The sequence below is a fragment of the Penicillium maclennaniae genome (genome assembly GCF_028827695.1).
Source record: "Penicillium maclennaniae strain IBT 15551 chromosome Unknown utg000007l:1.0-4884863.0:1.0-4888362.0, whole genome shotgun sequence".
In the NCBI taxonomy this organism is placed as follows: domain Eukaryota; kingdom Fungi; phylum Ascomycota; class Eurotiomycetes; order Eurotiales; family Aspergillaceae; genus Penicillium; species Penicillium maclennaniae.
In genome coordinates this window covers 1,295,533-1,314,490 of record NW_026623219.1, presented here as the reverse complement: position 1 = coordinate 1,314,490, position 18,958 = coordinate 1,295,533, and the positions used below count along the sequence as shown (strand labels likewise).

Genomic DNA, 18,958 nt, shown 5'->3' with positions numbered 1-18,958 from the left:
GAGGGCGACCGCATGAGAAGAAAGAAGAGAGGCTCAGAGGCAGCCCGCGTATGGTATTTTCTCTCAAGATACATTTTTCGCTGTACACACATTATCTGCAGGCGGCGGTCTAATATCGACACTCATCGAGTATGTCCAATCAGAACTCTTCTCGTGCGGAATTATGATCCGGTAAAGCAAAGGGAAGAGTACAAAGGTATAACTGATTTCGAATATTACTGTAGATGTTTGAAAACTTCTCAAGCTTTTGCTTGTGTGGCCCTTATGCAAAACAGACACAACAAAGCACTGGACCGACCCCAAGGCTTTTCAATGCACTTAATATCCAATGCGGTTCACGCGGCGGAGGTTCTTGGTCATACCATGGGAGATACCGTTCACAACGCTATTGGCACTACGTAGACCGTCCAGAAGACTGAAGAGATCACCGCTCAGCAAACTGCCGAGAGGACTAGGCGTCGGATCAGCATCTCCAGAGGAGTCGCTGTCACCATCGGCCGAGTGAGCGCTACTGTGAGTATTATCGCTAGCATCGTTGTCATTCTGCGCGGGCGTCATGGTAGGTGCGGCGACAGCCGTCGTGGTTGACGTCTCGGTGGATGCAGGCTCAGGGGCGGGGGTAGCCTCAGTTGTGGCCGGCTCGGGCTCGGTGGACGCAGGTGGCGGTGTCTGAGTGATATAAGACTCGGTGGGCTCAGGTTCGGTCGTGGTCGTGGTCGTCGCCTGGGACGTGGGAGTCGGCGTGACGGTAGGTATGGTCGTGAGGGTAGTGGGAGTAGCTGTAGCCTGCTCATCAGGCCCATTGGACGAGGGCCCAGACCCAGATGAGGAGGAAGATGAGGACAAGGACCCTTGTCCATTGGAAGAGAGCGTAGTCTCCGGTGTGTTAGTGGACGTAGGTGCAGACGCCGTGGTCGACGCCGAGCTGGACGACGACGACGAACCGGAATCTCCTTCACCCAGCGCCTTGCGCACGCCATCAACGAATCCTTCATTTGCGTATGCTTGCGACACATCCCACATCATAACACCGCCGAAGCTCGAGAACTTCTTGGAGTATTCGACCGCCGCGGCGACCTTGTCGACAGGCACATACCCAGTGCTGGCGGCGGTCGTGTCGGCAGGAACACCGACAAGGACCTTGACGTTTTTGTTCTTGGAGACGGTCTTGGCCCAGTTGTCCCACTCTTCGAAGTTGAACTGGGAATTCTGCTCATTCGTGTCGAAGTTGTTGATGCCACAGTAGTTGTTGTAGAACTGAACCCAAACGGCATCTATATCAACAGGGCCGTTCAGAATCTCCTTGTCCGACTGGTCAGGGTAGGGGCACTGAGGGGCGGCGGTCAAGAAGTATTGCTTGTCGGTCTCCTTGTTCATCAGGTCACGGAGGGCATTGGCAAAGGGCGCCATGTGCTCGACATTGGCCTCGAAGTCGAAGTCGAAGCCATCAAGGCTAGCGTCGCCGAAAGGACGAAGAGCATTTGAACCATCCTTCTTCGGTCCGAAGGTTTCCCAGATGAGCTGGGCTCCATCTTTGGCATCGGCATCTGACTTGAAGCCGCCCTCGCTGTACGTTGCACCTCCAATCGAAAGAATGATTGTCTTTCCCTTGTCCTGGCACGTCTTGATGTCCTGGCTACTTCATATCAGCTGTAGACCCTTTTGTTCACGCAGAACCACGTACCCTATTGCCGGGCAATTCTTCAATTGTGTGCCTGGAAACACGTCGCAGTCCGCGCTGGCAGAAGCAAAGTCGACCTGGGGAGCGCCGCCGGGGCCGTTGATCATAATATCAAACGCCATGGGAATTACCTGCTTGAGCTGTTAGTGTCGATCTTTGGCATTCCACATCGGTATATCGTACATCGATATTCTCGTCTGTAGATTTACAGAATTAGCAGTATTCTTTTGGGGGATCAAAATCGTACATACTGTCGCAGTAGTAAGAAAGATGTTGTTGGCCCTGACCCTTTCCTCCCGCAGCTTCGAACGAGTTCTGACCTAATCCACAATCATGTTAGAGGCTATTGTATGCTTCTTCATCTGAATTTACCTACCCCAGTAAACCGCGATATTGGTAGAGGAGTTCAGATCAAGCTTGGCCTGCACTCCTCCCATGGAGGCGAGTAGCACTGAGCCGGAGAGATATCTCGAATACCGGCGCATGATGTGAGTGAATCGAAGATAAGCTGGCGCAACTGAGTTGGATTAGGTATTAAAGGTAGTATAATAAAGAAGAAAAAAAACTCAAAGGAGTGACGACTGGCCGGCGACTGGCAGTTGGTAGTTGGCGGTTGGCGACTAAAACGACAGAAACACGAGTAAAATCCACGACCAGCGTGACCATCGAGGGCTCGGGTTAAATAGCGAATGTCGAGTTATTTTGCTCCCCAGCGTGCATGCCATGGAGGAAAACAATGCTTCCACTTTCTGCGCCATTTCGGGGTCCGGACACTCCAATCGCTTGGTATGACCCACTCCGCCCGCGCCAGCATCGATATCGACTCCGCTCGAGACAGAAGGAAGGGAGCTTGCAGGCCATGATCTTCGGGAATATCTGGCCTTGCATTGTGGATTGGAGCATTTTGTGTGCTCACCTGGGTCGCCTACATTCCCGGGCTGTTGTCAGGGGTTTCGGCGGGTGATCGGGGAGCCTTGAGGAATGTACCACCGACAACTCGACATTTCCACCATAGAACGACTTCTAGGCTATATTATTGAACATGGTCAGCTTGAGTCTTTTCCTTGGAGGAATAGCGGGGTATAACCTTGAAGTCGTGCATGGCTTTCTGTGGTTGCGCTTTCATCGGGAAAAAAAAAGAGATGTGATATGGACGGTTAGATTGCGCACGGCAGCTTATGTAGCATGTAGAGTCAGTACCCTTTGGAGATATAAGCTCTGCATAATTTTGGCTCTTTAAATTAATAGAAACTGGACTATTATCACCCCCCTGAGATATACCTATACAATGCAGTTTCTCAAAAGAAGAGGTCCAAGGGTTCAGGACAAGCTTAGTAGCGAATCCATTGAGCGTGCCCTAATTCGCGTACTGTAACCCAATGTCTTTGTCTCCGAGAGATTCTCTTCTTCCTCTTCTTCTTCTTCTTCTTCTTCTTCTTCTTCTTCTTCTTCTTCTTCTTCTTCTTCTTCTTCTTCTTCTTCTTCTTCTTCTTCTTCTTCTTCTTCTTCTTCTTCTTCTTCTTCTTCTTCTTCTTCTTCTTCTTCTTCTTCTTCTTCTTCTTCTTCTTCTTCTTCTTCTTCTTCTTCTTCTTCTTCTTCTTCTTCCTCTCTCCGTCTATTACTTTATCATATTATTTACTTACTATTCGTAAATATATCATTCTACCCGCTAGGATAGGATTACAATTAGGTCTTAAATACCTCCAATAATAAGATTATAGGCTTAGCAGATAATTAACATATAATATTATTCGGTAGCCTTAGAGAAGCTAGTCTTTTCGACTATATAATAGAGGTAACGGAACGCCGTAACTAAGAGGCTTAGGCTTTGAATCGCTCTATATAACCCTACCGAGAGACATCGACTCATCAAAGAGCTTTAAACCGGAGTCTTGCCAGAGTATAAGGGTACATATATGATTCATACACTTCCTGCTCCCAGTCATCTTACCGCGGAATCCCAATGACACGCTGGATAGCCTCACTATTGCTCATACGGGTGTCAATGACACCCGCAACCTTGAGGATATCAACGACACCCTCAATTACCTTAGCATCGACACCACGGGTGCCATCAGTAAACTTCACATCCTTCAACCACTCGATGGCATCCTCCTCGATATAGTTGCAGCCTAGCTCGCCCGTTCCCAGCAGCTTGACCACCTGAGCAGTGTCAGCCTCAAATTCCTTGATACCCCGGTCCAGGGCTTGGAAGAGGCTCTGCAGACGCGCGTCCTTTTCTGGGTTGGGGAACGTTGCTGTCGACGCCACGATCATCCACGAGGGCCAGGGAGTGAAGATTTCACCAATGTTCTTCAGCGGTGGGTCAGGCTTCTCGCTGGTTGGGTGGAAATAAGGCTTGGTTGTAAAATGTTCCCACATGAAGAACTCAGCTGTTGGCTTGGGAGCTTGGTCAAGCTGTGCCTCGTCTTGGCCTGTGACTCCATTTCGCAGAGCACCGAAGGGGCCGAGAACAACGCTTGTGAGGGAGTCAGACTCCCAGCCTTGCTGCTGAGCTAGCACAAAAGACATGATATGGGAGCCACTGGACATGGAACGGTCAATTTTGCTTCGCATGTCGGAGCGATCTATGCTTACCTTCCAGGGCGACTGACACCGACTCTCTTGCCCTTCAAATCCGGCACACCATTGAGGTCCCTGCGATTGCGACCCGTGACAATGGCCCAGCGCAGCGGGTTATCGACCCAGTGGCCGACAACCTTGTATCCTCCCTCCGCGGGGCTCTGGGGCTGTGTCTTTCCCGTCAAACCAGCAACCCAGCCCTCGGTCAGACCAATAGCAATATCAATCTCATGACTTCGCAGCGATGTGATCATATGGCCTGTTCCAGACGGAAAGGGAGTTGTGACAATCTTGAACGGAAGGGAGGCGACGGCTGGGGACCGGAGAGCGAGGTGGAGAGGAGTGAGATAGTGCTCTGGGAGCAAAGAAGAATTTCAGGTAAGTAAATTTCATCAAGACAATGTAGATAACTGTTCGGTTCCCAAGATTGTGCTCTTCAATCTGGGAAACGTCGAAGCTAGATTTAGAGAGAGGGTACATACCGGGCACATAGCCGATGCGGATGGTAGGTACTTCAGCCATTCTGGAGATGTGAACCGATCAAACCCTTTGGCTCAGAATAACAAGAAGCAGGAGAATTGGGATCCGCTCGTGGAAGAGAGTCCGCGGAGCAGAAGCATCAGCACCGCAATGGCGGGGCAGATCCACGGCTTCCCGAACCGGATTTACTCCGGAGATAGCAGCTTCCACATTGACAACAAGCATGCATTGATGGATCTTTGGATTATCAACATTTTTTTCGTTCATAATTACAAGTCTATGGTCGCTATGGTCGCCATCGCTATGATCCCATCAGTCCACTCTTATCTACAGCAAATGCAGAACACAATCGTAATGCGCTCGTTACAGCTTCATTAATTCATTCGGATATCCTTCTCTCCTTGGCCCCATCGGTCTTCGAGACTTTGAGAGGTGGCCGGGGCTCGAGGAGTCATTTGGGTGAACATCCAGTACTGGAAGCCCAGGTAGAAGTCGCACACGCACTGGAACATACCGCACAGCTTGAATGACCAGGGGATGGCCTCTCCGCTGCAGAAGAAGTAGCTCATCTTCATAGTGTCACCAAGAAGCCATGATGCGAGAACAGAAACCCGGAAACCCTTGCAAGAGCCGGAGCGATGGTTGGCGAAGATTTGAGGGAGGGGGAGAATGGCTTCGACAGCCAGGCCAACGCAGCCGAGGACGCTAATATAGGTCTCCGAGTAGGAGATAGGAGTGAGGTGAATCACAGTCAGAATAGCGACGAAATAGCCCAGGAACAACCAGTAGCTACAATAGAACATGACTTAGCCCTCCTTCCGGGGTGCGATCTTTGTCATATTCACTTACGGCTTTGTGCTCCTCCACTGCCAAAAGTCGTATGGCCGCACGAATCCTCCGCTAGAGCCGCTGCTGAAAGGTGTATGCTCGATGCCATTTTTCGCGCCCGAGGCGGGTCGGTTGTCCAAAGCAACCTTGAGAAGGGCCGCCTGTACGACTATCATGACCAAGGCCTGTGCCAGCAGGGCACCCGAATAGTATTCTCCAAACCAATAGAAGACCCTGAAAGTGCGTCAATACAATTGCCATTCCACAAGATTCTTCGCTTCCTTGCTAGCGATGGGTGGAGTCTTACTTCAGGATCGATGCGACAAGCATGATCAACGGAATGTCCAAGGAGAAGCCTGCGGAGCTCCTATTCCGGTGAATGCTGAGGATCTGGTCGGCATAGGACGTGAGAGGAGAGGAAATGAGACTAGCGCGAGAAACAACATTTAGCATAAAGTCTTCATAAAGATACTACGATCTTGAGCATACAAGACAGGGGCGCCATATTCAAGGGCGAGTTGAATGAGAGACATTGGGCTGATCTTTCGCGGTCTGCGGACATGCAATGGGTGATTATGGATTTGACGGAGCGTCCGGCCCAGATTGACAGTCTCCACGAGATTTCAAAATCTCTGACGCGACTGCAGGAAAGAAAGGCGACCCTGACTCAGCTCGAAGAAACAGGAACAAGCTTCGGGAGAACCACCAAGACGGCAGATAATCCACGCGCCGCATGCGGTCCTTTTTTTCGTTGCCGTATTATGTCAGCGGCTCGAGGCCTTGTCGATCATCCGCCAGTCAAAGTCCCTTCGCTTGGAGATTGTCCTGTGAACTAGGTCAGAAGGTGGCTATGCAACGGGTGGGAATTCTCCGGTAGATTTCGGTCTTACAGGCTAAGAACTACACTTAAACAATTTCGGTACGATAGACTCTGAATTCTCGTGAACCCCTTAATTGCTTTTGAAAGACCTGATCGGGTATGTATTATTTGGCATTCGATGAAGCATGTATACATTTAAGTGACGGAACGTAATTGAATCATCGACTTGATCAGTCACGCAAAATAGAGTGTCCTCTTAACTTTCGATTAACAAGCATAAGACTTGTTCACCGGCTAGCCGCGGTGCCTGCTGCGGATCTCGGGGATATTTCAATGTCAACTGGAAGAATCTTACAAATCTTACAACAAGAGAAACATACTATTTCATGCAAGTAAGTAATTTCTTAAATATTAAAGCTTTGAAAGGCAGGAGTTTATTTACGAAGTTTTTTGTGGTCCCGAAGAAGGGGAATACAGATAATTCTCGCGCAGTGGAGCGCACGGTGTTTGTATAACGGCCGCTTTTGGATGATTGCCTTCATAACACATTTCGTCACGTCCAAGCACAAACTGGAAGAGATGAGGGCCAAGTATAGCGGCTATGTTTGTACTTACGTACTTTTGTCAGTCAACAAGATTATTCCAGGTTGTCTGTGCACAGCTTAGCGACTGCACTAGCGTGTCGTTTCGTGATCTGCTTCCACAAGCCCAGACTCTCTTGGGCATCCAAGCTCCAATCAATCTGTGTTTCTCTACGTCCAAGCGTTTGTTTCTTTGATTTTAAGCTTCTGGGGTCGGTCCGTGGAGACCTGAGCCTTTCTATTGTCTATTACGACACCTGCAATTATGGACCCCACAGACTCGGACGAAATGAACGATCTCCGCGAGATTGAATACCCTCGGGCTCTGCTTGACAAAGTGTGGGCAGTACAATTCAAGCCATATCCACACGGACAGAAGACCGACAATCCGAATCCCTCTTGGGTGTTTGTGCTGTATCACGATATTGACGAAGCGGGAACGGACGAGCATACGACAACTATTGTCGAGGGAGTGTTCACTACACTACAAAAGGCCAACGAAGCTGCTCTGAATTTTTTCATAGAAGACTACGCTGCTTTCTTCGACCAGAAAGAAGATATGTCGAATTTCTTCGAGTCCAATACCGTGAAAAATGACGGCTTCAATACGGTGGAGTGGAGTATTCTCTATGATGGAGGTATATCGTTGGAGGCGACCAATTCGGAAGGGCCAAAGATCCATGTCTATGTTCAGAGTCATGAGCTAGAATAAGCATCGGAGGGACACTATAATAATGTCTGGATCTCAGCTACGTCTTCATTTGCTCTTGACTGTAAATATTAATATCAAATACACGAATTGTTGAGGGATTTGTTTTGATAAGACTTCAAAATTAACTCGATCAGCAGAAATAAGCAGGCTCAATACAACTCAATGTTTGATTTTACCAGCAATAAGCACCGGTATCCGGAGCAGCTCCTCTGTCAACTTGATGCAGCGTACCAAACCCTCCTGAGCGGACAGGAAACGAAGATTACGTGTTTAGGGTGACCCATTACGAACGCGTAGAGTATAACGAAGCAGAAATCACTATGGAGGGCGCCCTTTGAGCACTGGAAATAGCTCACCGCTTCGCCCTGGATTTCTTTGCAAAGCTTTATCCCGATTACTTTGCCAAATTCTACGAAGAAAGGATCATACGACGAGATGATGCGCACGGGGTTAGAGTGGTGTATTTGCTGATGGAACAGTGTCGCAAGAAATGCACGACGAAGACCACGACGAGGAAAACCGCAGTCTCTCTGTGACGAGGCTCATCTTGCAACGAAATTTTCAAACGGTCGGAGTCCCAGGAAGCTAACTCGGAATGCATTCAGAAGAACTAAGAAGACCTCATGGCGCCTTCTCAAGCAAACCGTTGAAATGGATATGAGTCCTCTATCCCCAGCAGCGCAAGCAATTTGCTTTCTTCGGGTATCTATTCCAAACGAAATGAAAGACTGCCTACGCTCTCACTCGCCTTTAGATACAGACACCCAGGAGATGGCAAGAATCGTTACCCTCTCAACTTCTCAAGTGACACAGGCAGTGCAGTCTAGGCTTGTTTCTGGAACAGCTTCGATGCTCTCTCTACAGTGTGTCTTGTCCCACGCAACATGAAGTTGACGGTAAATTCGAGGCGCGGGTATTAGCCTCGTGGGTTTGGAACAACAGAGATGATAGAATATTTGAATGAAATGAATTGCATGCTCTATCGAAAATCCGATATCTCACATCGCGCACATATGCTAGATTTTAAAATGAAATTCATCTCAGAACTCTATCCGCCACGTCTTTCCAATGCCGACATTAGGGCTCTTGGCAACGGCATAAGCGGCCTTGCCACCTTGCTGTTCATAATATTCCAACGAGGCTGTGGACCCAGCCTTAGCTCCATCCTCGATAACAATGACGCTGTTCTTGTCCTTCCACTCGGTGGGAGGATCAACGACAATAATACGCTCGATAGTGACGCCCGCCATGGTTTTAAGATATTCACCGGTCTTGGCTCCCTTGATGCCGAGATCCTCAGAAGTCAAGACAGAATCGCGGAAGTGGAATTGGCGGTGGATGTAGGCACCGCGCTCATAATCGAAAGTCTCTCCGTCGTCGACGTAGATACTACCCTCGGCTTCGCCGTTCTTACCGAGAGTGATGACGAAGGTGTAGGGATCCCACTTCATGAGGGCACTGCTGCGGCGAGGGCGGTCCCGACGGGGAACGATGTGGCCACCCTGCATCAATAGAGGTATCTTGTCCTCTGGGGCAGGGACAGTATGTCTCTTGCCTGCACCCTGGTAGACGGTGAAGTCAAAGTAGTCATAGTACTTCTCGTCATCAGCAATATAGATGTCGGTGGTGAAGGTGTTCTCCTTGACAACGGGCTTGGCAAGGAGACCAGTCTTGCCCAGGTACAACTGGTCATCAATGGCAAAGCCTTGCTCATCATCAGGGAAGAGGTAGTACTGAGGGTACACAATGGGTGTTCCGTTGACAGAAGCCTCGTGGAAGGCAGTGTACCATGCAGGCAGAAGCTGATACCTAAGACGAATTGCCTGGGAGATAATAGTTCGGTGCGGCTCGCTGATCAGGTATGGCTCACGACGACGAGTGTCAATGTGAGCATGGGCACGGAAGAAGGGATACCAAATGCCAGCTTGGTACCAGCGACTCAGAAGCTCCTTGTCAGGATTGTGGAAGAAACCCCCCGACATCAGCGCCAGCGAAGGGGAATCCTGCGATACCGTTGTTCAGAACCATGGGCAGAGAAATAGCCAGGTGATCCCAGGTAGCTTGGTTATCTCCAGTCCACATAGCAGACATACGCTGGGCCCCAGCGTAGTAAGAGCGGGTCAGGATGAAGGGCCGGCGGACCTCACCCTTTTTGCGCTCCAGCATGGCCTGGTAGGTAGCATTGACAAGAGTGATACCATTCACGTTGTGAACATCACGGTGCTCCCAATCTCCGTAGTGTATGTTATCCTTGGGCATGGTAGTTTCGGGCCCGTTGAACACGGATGGCTCGTTCATGTCGTTCCAAATGAACAAGTTGGGCATCGATCCCTTGAACTTGTCGTACTTGTGCAGGCTGCTCCACCAGGGCAGCGCAGCCGGGTTGAAACAGTCCACCCAGTTCGATGAGCCCGGCCAGCACCATCCATCGTAGATCTCACCATCTTTGTTCAGGACAGCGAGACCCTTGCTGGTCAGCTCTTGAGAGACATAGTAGTTGTCCTTGTTTTTAATGTGCGGGTCAATGAGGACAACAAGCTTCCGCTCAGATTCGTCAAGCTTTTCCTGCATGCCCTTCGGGTTGGGGAAGGTGAGCGGATCCCCATGTGAAGTACTTCCGGTCATCGGTATACTCCAAGTCGAGCCAGATCACATCGTAGGGAATCTGGTACTTGTCGAACTTTGAGTCCACCTCCTTGACGTCCTCATCGGTAACGTAGTTCCAGCGACATTGATGATAGGCAATGGCAAAGTGCTGAGGAAGCTGAGTATAGCCTGTGAGCTGACCATAGGTCTTGCTGATATCCTGGGGAGTAGGTCCAAGGAAAACAAAAAGATCGATTCGACCGGCCTCGGAAAACCAGTGAGTCTGGGTATCCTTCTTGGTGTGCGAGCTCATGGACAGCGGGTTCGAAGAAGCAGCCTTCTTGACGATATCAACCCAAGTTTCGGCAGCATTCAGCCAGAAGACTCCGACGGTAGATCCCTTGCGGTGAGCTTGCATGAAGGGAATCGACCCATACAAAGTCATGGGGCTATTGAGCTCATATTCAAAGACATCGGAGTTATACATCCGGTAAGGATTCTCATGGTTGCCAGCTCCACCTCTGAAGAACGGTCAGCTGGGTTCGAGCATAAGATAAGGCAAACGCTTCATACCTAGTCTCTCTGAGTGAAAGCGAGTCAGCGTGCTCGGGAATACCAAACACATGGGTATATCCAGGGAAGGTAATGTCGAGACCAACACTCTCAGGGCCACGAGGCTTCGAGTCGGTGTTGCCGCCAAACGTCTCTTCCCACCAAGTGCTCTCGTCTTCGTCAGACTCGCCCTCCTTGCCTTCGACCTTGGGCCGCCAGTGCTCCAAGTTCAACAGACCTTGATGATTGACCTGCACATGAGTCTCGCCATCTCTCTGAAAATCCACCTCGAATGGTGCATGTCGAATAATCGCCTGGAACTTATCGTTTGGTCCATAGAGAACATTGGTGAAGCCCGTCTCGGTTTGGGCGTTCAAGGTGGCCGACTTGCTGGTTTCCAAGCCACTAACGACAACCCACTTCTCCGCCTCATCATAACGCTTCTTGTTGACCTTGCTGCCGTGTCGGACCTCGATGTCGCCCTTCATGCGCTTTTCTTCATCAACAAGGACACGAGCAGCACCGGATTCGAGGAATGAAACCGTCAGTGGCAAGTGGACTTTTTCGTTGTTCGCGGTGGTTTTGATCAGCATGCCAGTCAATTGGCCATCCTTGAAGTGGATAGTAGCGGGGTCCAGCTCGTATGGCGAGCTCCATGACGCGCCTTGGGCGGAGGCATTGTCGGCGAGGGCTCGGTTCCGTTTGCAGAACCCGGACTGTTCGCATGTCTTGAAGTTCTCATGTTTCACGGTCACTGTCAATGGCGAGGTTAGTCAAACCCTGGGGGGGGTTCTCGGCCTTTGCAATGGGATCTCACATCCGGGAACAACAATGCATGCGATAAGAACGACCACGGAGAGCATTAGCGTCCAGCGGGACGCAGGGTGACTCCTGGCCATGATAGAAGTGTATAATCAGAGACCCTCAATCTCTAGTTGTGTACAGATCAAGGATGTTGACCAGCATCCGGAGGTACATCTACAAGGAAGCTCCAGGCTGGCCTGATGGTAGATAGCTGGGGTAAGACACCTGAGGCTACAAGGTGTCAAGGTGTTAAGGTGTCAAGCCGGCGGCCTGAGACCGACGGCATCCCTCGGGAGGGCCCCACCAGTGGATCAGCACTGGTCAAAAAAGACTCGCACGTATTTATTCTCCCCTCCCCCCCTCCCTCCTCTTTAATCTCCCATCCCTTGCTGATCCCAGATCTTCAACTTCAATTCATCAAGATGTCTACCGAGCAGACGTGAGTCCACCATTACTCTACCATTGCCTTGTCTACCTTCCCTCCGCACCCATCTACTCCTCTTCCGGTCCCTCTTTCAGGAGCGGCGTAGCTAATCAATTGCTTCAGTTTCATTGCCATCAAGCCCGATGGTGTCCAGGTACGCCTTTGACAACATCTCGACCGAAGTCCACGATGGATTACTCGGTTCATGCATCAATTGACTATATACTAATGGGACCGCAGCGTGGACTCGTTGGCCCCATCATCTCTCGCTTCGAGAACCGTGGCTTCAAGCTCGTTGCCATGAAGCTGACCTCCCCCAGCCAGGAGCACCTCGAGAAGCACTACGCTGACCTCGCCGGCAAGGGCTTCTTCAAGGGTCTCATCTCCTGTGCGTAACATACCTCTCGAACGCAGCCTGAAACCAAGCTAACGTCCATGTCAGACATGCTGAGTGGCCCCATCTGCGCCATGGTCTGGGAGGGTAAGGACGCCGTCAAGACCGGCCGCACTATCCTCGGTGCCACCAACCCCCTGGCCTCCGCTCCCGGTACCATCCGTGGTGACTATGCCATCGATGTCGGCCGCAACGTCTGCCACGGCTCCGACTCCGTCGAGAACGCCCAGAAGGAGATTGCCCTCTGGTTCAGCCCCTCCGAGGTCCTCCAGTGGAAGCACACCGCTTCCCAGTGGATCTACGAGTAAACCACTCGTTCCATGGTGCCTTGCCCTGACGAGCGCTGCTCCTCGGCTGCTTGCAGCATAAATATGCAGTAGTTGAAAAGTGTTTCTGATGGCTTCAATAAAACTATATACAATTCATATATGATTTATGAGCATGAGCATAAGTACACGTACGAGTATCGATTACCCTAGCTTTTCCTCACTAGCCTCCTGGCCAGAGGAGTTGTCGGGGCGAGGACTGTCCGCGCAAACCAGGGCGTCGCCCATGCACTCGCAGCCAGACGAAAGGGCAGTAAAGCCTTTGTAATCGCATAAGCTGTAGCGAACTCGAGCACTAATCTCACGCCTGCCCGCTGTTTTTCGCGTGGCGCCAACCCAGTGGCTTCATGATCTGCGACTGTGCTCACGTCCGACTCATCGACCCAGCCTTTTTTCTTCAACCAGCGCCCGAATCGCGCAGCCCCTTCGTCAAAAGCATTTTTCTCCCCGGTACCGGAGGTCAGATCTGGCATCCAATTTCCATAGTGAAACGCGCCTACCAGTCCGAACAATGGCAGCACAGCGGTGAGCTCGTGGAGGATTAAAAAGGATGTGATATGGGTCATTGGCGCTCCGAGCAAAGGCGCAGTGTATGTGCGGAGGAAGCGGGGCAGGCGGTCATTCAATTGGCGCAGACGAGATTGGGAATCTTTGGAGCTTGAAGAGGCTGATCGTGGAGGAGAGGAGAGGTTTCGCCGCGGCATTCGAGATGCTGTGCCTCGGAGACGAAGATGGCAAAGAAAGCTTATGGGGCGCTGAGGCGCCATGGTCGGGATCGCAAATGTATATGAGAGCAAACGGCGTGTCTCCAGGGGAGGTTCTGACTGGGTGTGACAATAGGGCGCGGTTGTATAGTCTAAGCTCAAGTACAAGCGCGCGACGGAGAGAGTTCGGCTATCGATTGCATAGGCTTCGTATCGGGCTGAGTAATCTCATTCCGATCGCCCCTTTAGCCTCTCCAGAAAGCTGGATTTCCTGTCAATGTAAATGCAGAACGTAATGGAATAATTAATGGTGCAATTGGCGGGAAATGGCGTAGATCCGCCAAAGTGCGGGATGGCCAGGGTATCGGCAGGCGCAATTCGAGATATTTCCCGATGCGTTCGGGTCGCCATTTTTAATCCATGAACGGTCCACTTCTGCCAACTTCACTCGTCTCGTTCCCCTCCCATTGCTGTCCCCATCCTTCGCAATGGAGAAGAAGATCACAGAGAAGATCGCGGCATTGCCGCCGGACGCGAATTACTTTTCGCTGGAGTTCTTCCCTCCCAAGACCCGTATGGTGGGGTAACCCCGCGACCGTGGAATCCTAGTGTAAAGAAAGATGGCTGACGATCGTGGACGCTATAGGGGTTTGCAAACCTGTCTGCGCGTCTGGAGCGCATGGCCCAGGCTCTCCGACCGCTCTTCGTCACCGTCACTTGGGGTGCAGGCGGAAGCACAGCGGCCCGTTCCCTCGAGCTCGCCGAAGTTTGCCAGCGCCAGCTGCAGTTGACGACCGTTCTGCATTTAACATGCACCAACATGAGCCGTGCGTTGGTGGACATGGCTCTGGAGGAGGCTAAGGTGCTGGGTATTCGCAATATTCTCGCCCTGCGTGGAGACCCGCCTCGAAGCGAGGAATATAATATGCACGGAGAGGACGATAGCAACAAGGACTTCACCTTCGCCGTGGACCTTGTGAAATACATTCGCAAACAACATGGTGACTACTTCTGCGTTGGTGTCGCCGCATACCCAGAGGGCCACCCGGCCGACGCTTTCCAGGACGTCCAGGATCCTATGCGTGATCTGCCCTATCTAATCGAGAAGACCGTTGCCGGAGCAGACTTCATCATGACTCAACTCACATACGATCTTGATGCTTACACGAAGTTTGAGAACATGCTCCGCAACCACGAGTCGGGAGTCTTCAAGACCATTCCCATCATCCCGGGCCTCATGCCCATTCACAGCTACAAGATTCTGACTCGCGTGACAAAGCTCAGCAACGTGCACATCCCAGACCCCATTGCTAAACGTATGGAAGAAGTGAAGCACGATGACGATGCTGTCAAGCGTGCTGGTGTCGACGTTGTCAGTGACATTGTGGGAGGTATCCAAGAGCTACCGTCGCCGGGCCCGCGGGGCTTCCATTTTTACACTCTGAACTTGGAGAAGTCTGTCTCATTCATTCTTGAGCGATGTGACTTGATTCCGCCTTTCTCAACCATCGATGAATCCGCTTTTGAGGACATCGATGTCGCTATTTCTCTGGAAACTCGGGCCCGCTCGCTGGCAAGACGCCGTTCTTCTGTCAATTCGCAAGTACACAACCGCGTCATCGTGGACAAGTATTCTGGAAAGGAGTCATCGCATGATTCCGTACATGAGGCCCTGGCAAACAGCGCTGGACTGCCCGCCATGCCTCCTGGCCGTGGAACTACCCTCCAAATATCGGAGGGTATGGGTGCGCTTGGCCGAGAAGCTACATGGGATGATTTCCCCAACGGCCGATGGGGTGATGCGCGCTCGCCTGCATTTGGTGAGATTGATGGCTATGGACCCTCGCTTCACGTAACCTCCGCAGTTGCTCGGCGACTCTGGGGCCACCCTGTGGACCATTCTGACATTAACACGATTTTCCGTCGCCACGTGAATGGTGAGCTGTATATGGTTCCATGGTCGGAGGGTGGTGCCGAGGAGGGCGATGGGCTGAACGCTGAGACAGACCTCATCCGGCCCGAGCTGCTCAAGCTCATTGACGGCCGCGGCTGGTGGACACTAGCCTCCCAGCCCGCCGTGAATGGCGTCCGCAGTGACGACAAGATCTTCGGTTGGGGCCCCCAGCGTGAGGGTTTCGTTTTCCAGAAGCCTTTTGTTGAATTCTTCTGCCCTAACAAGGATTACATGGAAATCCTGAAGCCGTTGTTCGAAAAGCACGGTCACGACAAGCTCACCTGGTTCGCCACGAACCAGACCGGAGCTTTCGAGTCATCTCTGCCTACACAACCTGCCGATGTCGGTCTCGACGAACTCGACTCCAACCCGGATAGCCTTAACGCCGTGACCTGGGGTGTCTTCCGGGGCAAAGAGATTGTCACACCAACCATTATTGAGGAAGTCAGCTTCCGTGCCTGGGGCGAGGAAGCTTTCCGCATCTGGGACGAATGGCGCCGCATCTACCCCCACGGCTCGCCCACCGAGCGATTCCTCCACACTGCCAAGAACGAGGCCTGGCTTGTCTGCGTCATCGGACAACAATTTGGTGCCGGTACCAAGCGCGGCAGTAAAGAAGAAGAGGATGAAGTTAAGTGGATGTGGCGCGTGCTGGCAGGCGAGGTTTAGACCCGAGAATTTCTCGCATCTACACCCACAATTACAATCCCGGATATACCCTTGAAATCCCTTTCTTATGGAGATGAGGAGATGATACGTCTGAACGTGAAAAATTTGATGGCATCACGAGATATTGGATCATGTACAGTACTCTTGATCTTGCGCAAATGATTGGTGGCATGACCACATGGAAAGAAATAATATTGATCAGAAATCGTATGCAAAGTAGGGACTTCCATTCATGATGCTCTTTTGGCCAAATGTGCCAATTGCAAAAAAAGGTTTCGTAAACAAATGCTCCCATTTCTCATGCTATGACCAAAGCCAAAAGGAAAAACTTAGCAATTATTGTATGGCATTCATAGCTTTTTGGCAAATCCGTGCCGTTCAAGACCTTCCGCGTCTGTGTCAGGTGTCGCAACTGATGACTGGGACTCGTTGAATTTCTCCGACAAATCGTCGAGGCGGCCATACACCTTTTGCATACGCTTCGGATGGTTGGTTCCCTGTCTGGGAGCAATGTAGTGACCACGCAGTCTGATTGTACGCTTGTTAGATGGACATGAATACCAAGATGGGGAACGAAAGACATACCGAGGACCCTCGCCGGACCGGCTTGGTAGTTCTGAGTCGTATGCACAATTGAAAGCGTAGACATCCTCTTCAAAAGTGCCTCGCTCAATACTATCCCGTACGCCGGCGAAGAATTGATCCATTATGTGGTGGTTGTGCAGTTGCAAGAGAACCCAGGCAGTCATTTCCTTCGCGGCGAGGAGATGATTCAAGTAGGCGCGGTGGTGGTGTCGGCAGGCATAGCATTCACAGCCGACTTTGAAGGGCGAAGTGTCTTTTGCGTGCTTGGAGGGCCACAGGTCTATACCCAGGGGCTGAGGGTCGCCACTTTCTTCCGTGCTAGCCTGAGCAGGGAAGACAAAGTCCAACGCGATGCCAGCATCTGAGCATGCGCCAATCAGGGGTACAGTCAGGAGATCTGCACCAAGTGATATCTCTCGCAAAATCTCATGGGGAGTCACAGGCTCGCTGAGCAATAGGCGAGGAAGGTGGCCCATGGTTTCTGGGATGAAGCCCAGAGAGGTGGACTCGTACAGCGCCAACCCAGAAAGATGATCACGGAACTCAGTTTCCAAGTCCTCCAGGTAAAGCGACTGCTGCGCATTCTCCAGCGGCAATACCGGCGCAAAGTATGCGGCTTTTGACATCTTATCTTCCGTCACAGAAGATCCGTATAGCTGCGCCAATGCATCGCGAGTAAACGCATGAGTTCGGTCAACCATCTTTCCGCGCCGCCTAGCACCTGGTGGCTTGGCAGTGACTATATCTGCCAAGCCGATAGCAATATCGGGCTGAAGCTTTTGGATCGCCTCCACGTACTGTTGGGCTGAAAGCTGGCGGAATCCGACAGAAGTCAATACCGCAACCGAACTTTCGGTATTTGTGGGCGGGCATGGAATCGAAGGGAATCGTCGCGGCGCAAGGATTATTGTCATGTCATCGGGAGCGCAAATAAAACGCCTCAAAGGGGATTCTCCAGGGGCGACAGGAGTTTTATACAGCGGGGCAGGGTGCTTCTTCTCGATGACTGACAGACGGGACTTAGGTCAGTTGTTGTTATCGGTGCCTCAGAAGTCGCCAAAGTAGTTGTACGTACAGTCCTCTAGCCCAATGAATAGGCTGTTGATAGCGGTTCCCTTTCGAACCATGTCGTGCGCAATATGCGACACGGCACCCCGCGTGGTCAGTGGGACGAAATGCGGCGTCGCGATGGCCTGGCGACCGGGGATAGCCAATGTTCCCACTCGTGGTGCCAGCACTGGAGCTGCAGAGCTCAGGATACTGAAATTCATCTCAGTGGTCGTAGATGCCTCGGAGGTCATGGCGACGTTGTTCATCGAATGGCTGTGATGCGGCTGCCATGCGATCTTATCGGGCGGCAGAAAAAGTGTCTCCGATTAAACAACGGCCTTCGCTTCCAACTCCCCGGTTCTTGCTGCACATATTCACTGACCTGGAAATTATTCCTACTTCAATCAAATCCAATTCTGTCTCGTGGAAATCACTGACCTTGGCGCATACTGATTTCGTGCCCTATTCTGAATGACAGGCATGTCACAACACACGTCGACGCGACGCGGAGCGCTCGTCGTGGTGGAGGGACTCGACCGCGCCGGCAAGTCAAGCCAATGCGAGATACTACAGAACTACCTCACGGAGCAAGGGCATAATGTAAAATACATTCGATTCCCAGGTAATTGAAATTGGTTGCAAGTGGTGAACAAATCTAATGAGCGTACAGACAGGACCACGCCCATCGGAAAGCTCATAGATAGCTATCTACGCGGCTCAGCCAACCAAGAAGATCACGCCATCCACCTCCTATTCTCCGCAAACCGCTGGGAGGTTGCCAAGAGCATCGAAAAAGATATCAACAACGGTATCACTGTCATTGTGGACCGCTACTCATACTCTGGAGCCGTGTATTCCGCCGCCAAGGCCAACCCGACGCTCTCGCTGGATTGGGCCTGGCAGCCCGAGCTCGGCCTCCCGCGTCCGGATATTTGCTTGTTCCTCAGTATTTCGACTGATGAAGCCGCCAAGCGTGGCGGTTATGGGGCGGAAAGATACGAGAATGAAGCTATGCAAACTCGCGTGCGCGACCTCTTCCGCACCTTGTTTGAACGCCAGAAGGACGTTTATGTCGTCGATGCTGGGAAAGCACTGAAGGAGGTATCGAAAGATATTCAGACTGCCGTCTTGGACTGTCTCGCGCGTCTTGATACTATCGGGTCATTGAGGACACTGGGGCCGCTCGCCAATTAGGGCAGTGTTATCTGGCGTCTCGAAGCTGCAT

General features: G+C 51.5%; 10 protein-coding genes across 10 annotated transcripts; 4 read left to right on the top strand and 6 right to left on the bottom strand.

Annotated features, from left to right (window-relative positions):
- Nucleotides 1-318: 318 nt before the first annotated feature.
- N7477_007702 (glycoside hydrolase family 18 protein) lies at nucleotides 319-2,166 on the bottom strand (the record flags this gene model as incomplete). The annotated part of the gene is made up of 5 exons (XM_056969365.1): nucleotides 319-1,636; nucleotides 1,685-1,812; nucleotides 1,865-1,878; nucleotides 1,933-2,001; nucleotides 2,058-2,166. The coding sequence occupies 5 exons, from the start codon at nucleotides 2,164-2,166 to the stop codon at nucleotides 319-321; spliced, it is 1,638 nt and encodes a 545-aa protein (XP_056819397.1).
- Nucleotides 2,167-3,628: 1,462 nt separating this feature from the next.
- On the bottom strand, nucleotides 3,629-4,786 carry N7477_007701 (uncharacterized protein; the record flags this gene model as incomplete). Its single annotated transcript, XM_056969364.1, has 3 exons — nucleotides 3,629-4,226; nucleotides 4,280-4,619; nucleotides 4,747-4,786. The coding sequence occupies 3 exons, from the start codon at nucleotides 4,784-4,786 to the stop codon at nucleotides 3,629-3,631; spliced, it is 978 nt and encodes a 325-aa protein (XP_056819396.1).
- Nucleotides 4,787-5,118: 332 nt separating this feature from the next.
- Nucleotides 5,119-6,105, bottom strand: N7477_007700 (PQ-loop repeat-containing protein; the record flags this gene model as incomplete). Its single annotated transcript, XM_056969363.1, has 4 exons — nucleotides 5,119-5,533; nucleotides 5,594-5,806; nucleotides 5,880-5,999; nucleotides 6,062-6,105. The coding sequence occupies 4 exons, from the start codon at nucleotides 6,103-6,105 to the stop codon at nucleotides 5,119-5,121; spliced, it is 792 nt and encodes a 263-aa protein (XP_056819395.1).
- A 1,133-nt stretch (nucleotides 6,106-7,238) lies between these two features.
- Nucleotides 7,239-7,685, top strand: N7477_007699 (uncharacterized protein; the record flags this gene model as incomplete). Its single annotated transcript, XM_056969362.1, has 1 exon — nucleotides 7,239-7,685. The coding sequence occupies one exon, from the start codon at nucleotides 7,239-7,241 to the stop codon at nucleotides 7,683-7,685; it is 447 nt and encodes a 148-aa protein (XP_056819394.1).
- Nucleotides 7,686-8,725: 1,040 nt separating this feature from the next.
- N7477_007698 (glucan 1,3-alpha-glucosidase ROT2) lies at nucleotides 8,726-11,722 on the bottom strand (the record flags this gene model as incomplete). The annotated part of the gene is given in 5 exon segments (XM_056969361.1): nucleotides 8,726-9,634; nucleotides 9,666-10,299; nucleotides 10,319-10,792; nucleotides 10,845-11,577; nucleotides 11,641-11,722. The coding sequence occupies 5 exon segments, from the start codon at nucleotides 11,720-11,722 to the stop codon at nucleotides 8,726-8,728; spliced, it is 2,832 nt and encodes a 943-aa protein (XP_056819393.1).
- A 327-nt stretch (nucleotides 11,723-12,049) lies between these two features.
- N7477_007697 (Nucleoside diphosphate kinase) lies at nucleotides 12,050-12,753 on the top strand (the record flags this gene model as incomplete). The annotated part of the gene is made up of 4 exons (XM_056969360.1): nucleotides 12,050-12,066; nucleotides 12,175-12,205; nucleotides 12,292-12,439; nucleotides 12,494-12,753. 4 exons carry the CDS (start codon nucleotides 12,050-12,052, stop codon nucleotides 12,751-12,753), a joined length of 456 nt encoding a protein of 151 aa, XP_056819392.1.
- A 167-nt stretch (nucleotides 12,754-12,920) lies between these two features.
- On the bottom strand, nucleotides 12,921-13,538 carry N7477_007696 (uncharacterized protein; the record flags this gene model as incomplete). The annotated part of the gene is made up of 1 exon (XM_056969359.1): nucleotides 12,921-13,538. One exon carries the CDS (start codon nucleotides 13,536-13,538, stop codon nucleotides 12,921-12,923), a length of 618 nt encoding a protein of 205 aa, XP_056819391.1.
- Nucleotides 13,539-13,963: 425 nt separating this feature from the next.
- N7477_007695 (methylenetetrahydrofolate reductase (NAD(P)H) MET12) lies at nucleotides 13,964-16,098 on the top strand (the record flags this gene model as incomplete). The annotated part of the gene is made up of 2 exons (XM_056969358.1): nucleotides 13,964-14,053; nucleotides 14,122-16,098. The coding sequence occupies 2 exons, from the start codon at nucleotides 13,964-13,966 to the stop codon at nucleotides 16,096-16,098; spliced, it is 2,067 nt and encodes a 688-aa protein (XP_056819390.1).
- Nucleotides 16,099-16,448: 350 nt separating this feature from the next.
- N7477_007694 (tRNA-ribosyltransferase family protein) lies at nucleotides 16,449-17,984 on the bottom strand (the record flags this gene model as incomplete). Its single annotated transcript, XM_056969357.1, has 3 exons — nucleotides 16,449-16,626; nucleotides 16,684-17,689; nucleotides 17,759-17,984. 3 exons carry the CDS (start codon nucleotides 17,982-17,984, stop codon nucleotides 16,449-16,451), a joined length of 1,410 nt encoding a protein of 469 aa, XP_056819389.1.
- Nucleotides 17,985-18,204: 220 nt separating this feature from the next.
- On the top strand, nucleotides 18,205-18,927 carry N7477_007693 (bifunctional thymidylate/uridylate kinase; the record flags this gene model as incomplete). The annotated part of the gene is made up of 2 exons (XM_056969356.1): nucleotides 18,205-18,355; nucleotides 18,404-18,927. 2 exons carry the CDS (start codon nucleotides 18,205-18,207, stop codon nucleotides 18,925-18,927), a joined length of 675 nt encoding a protein of 224 aa, XP_056819388.1.
- Nucleotides 18,928-18,958: the final 31 nt, after the last annotated feature.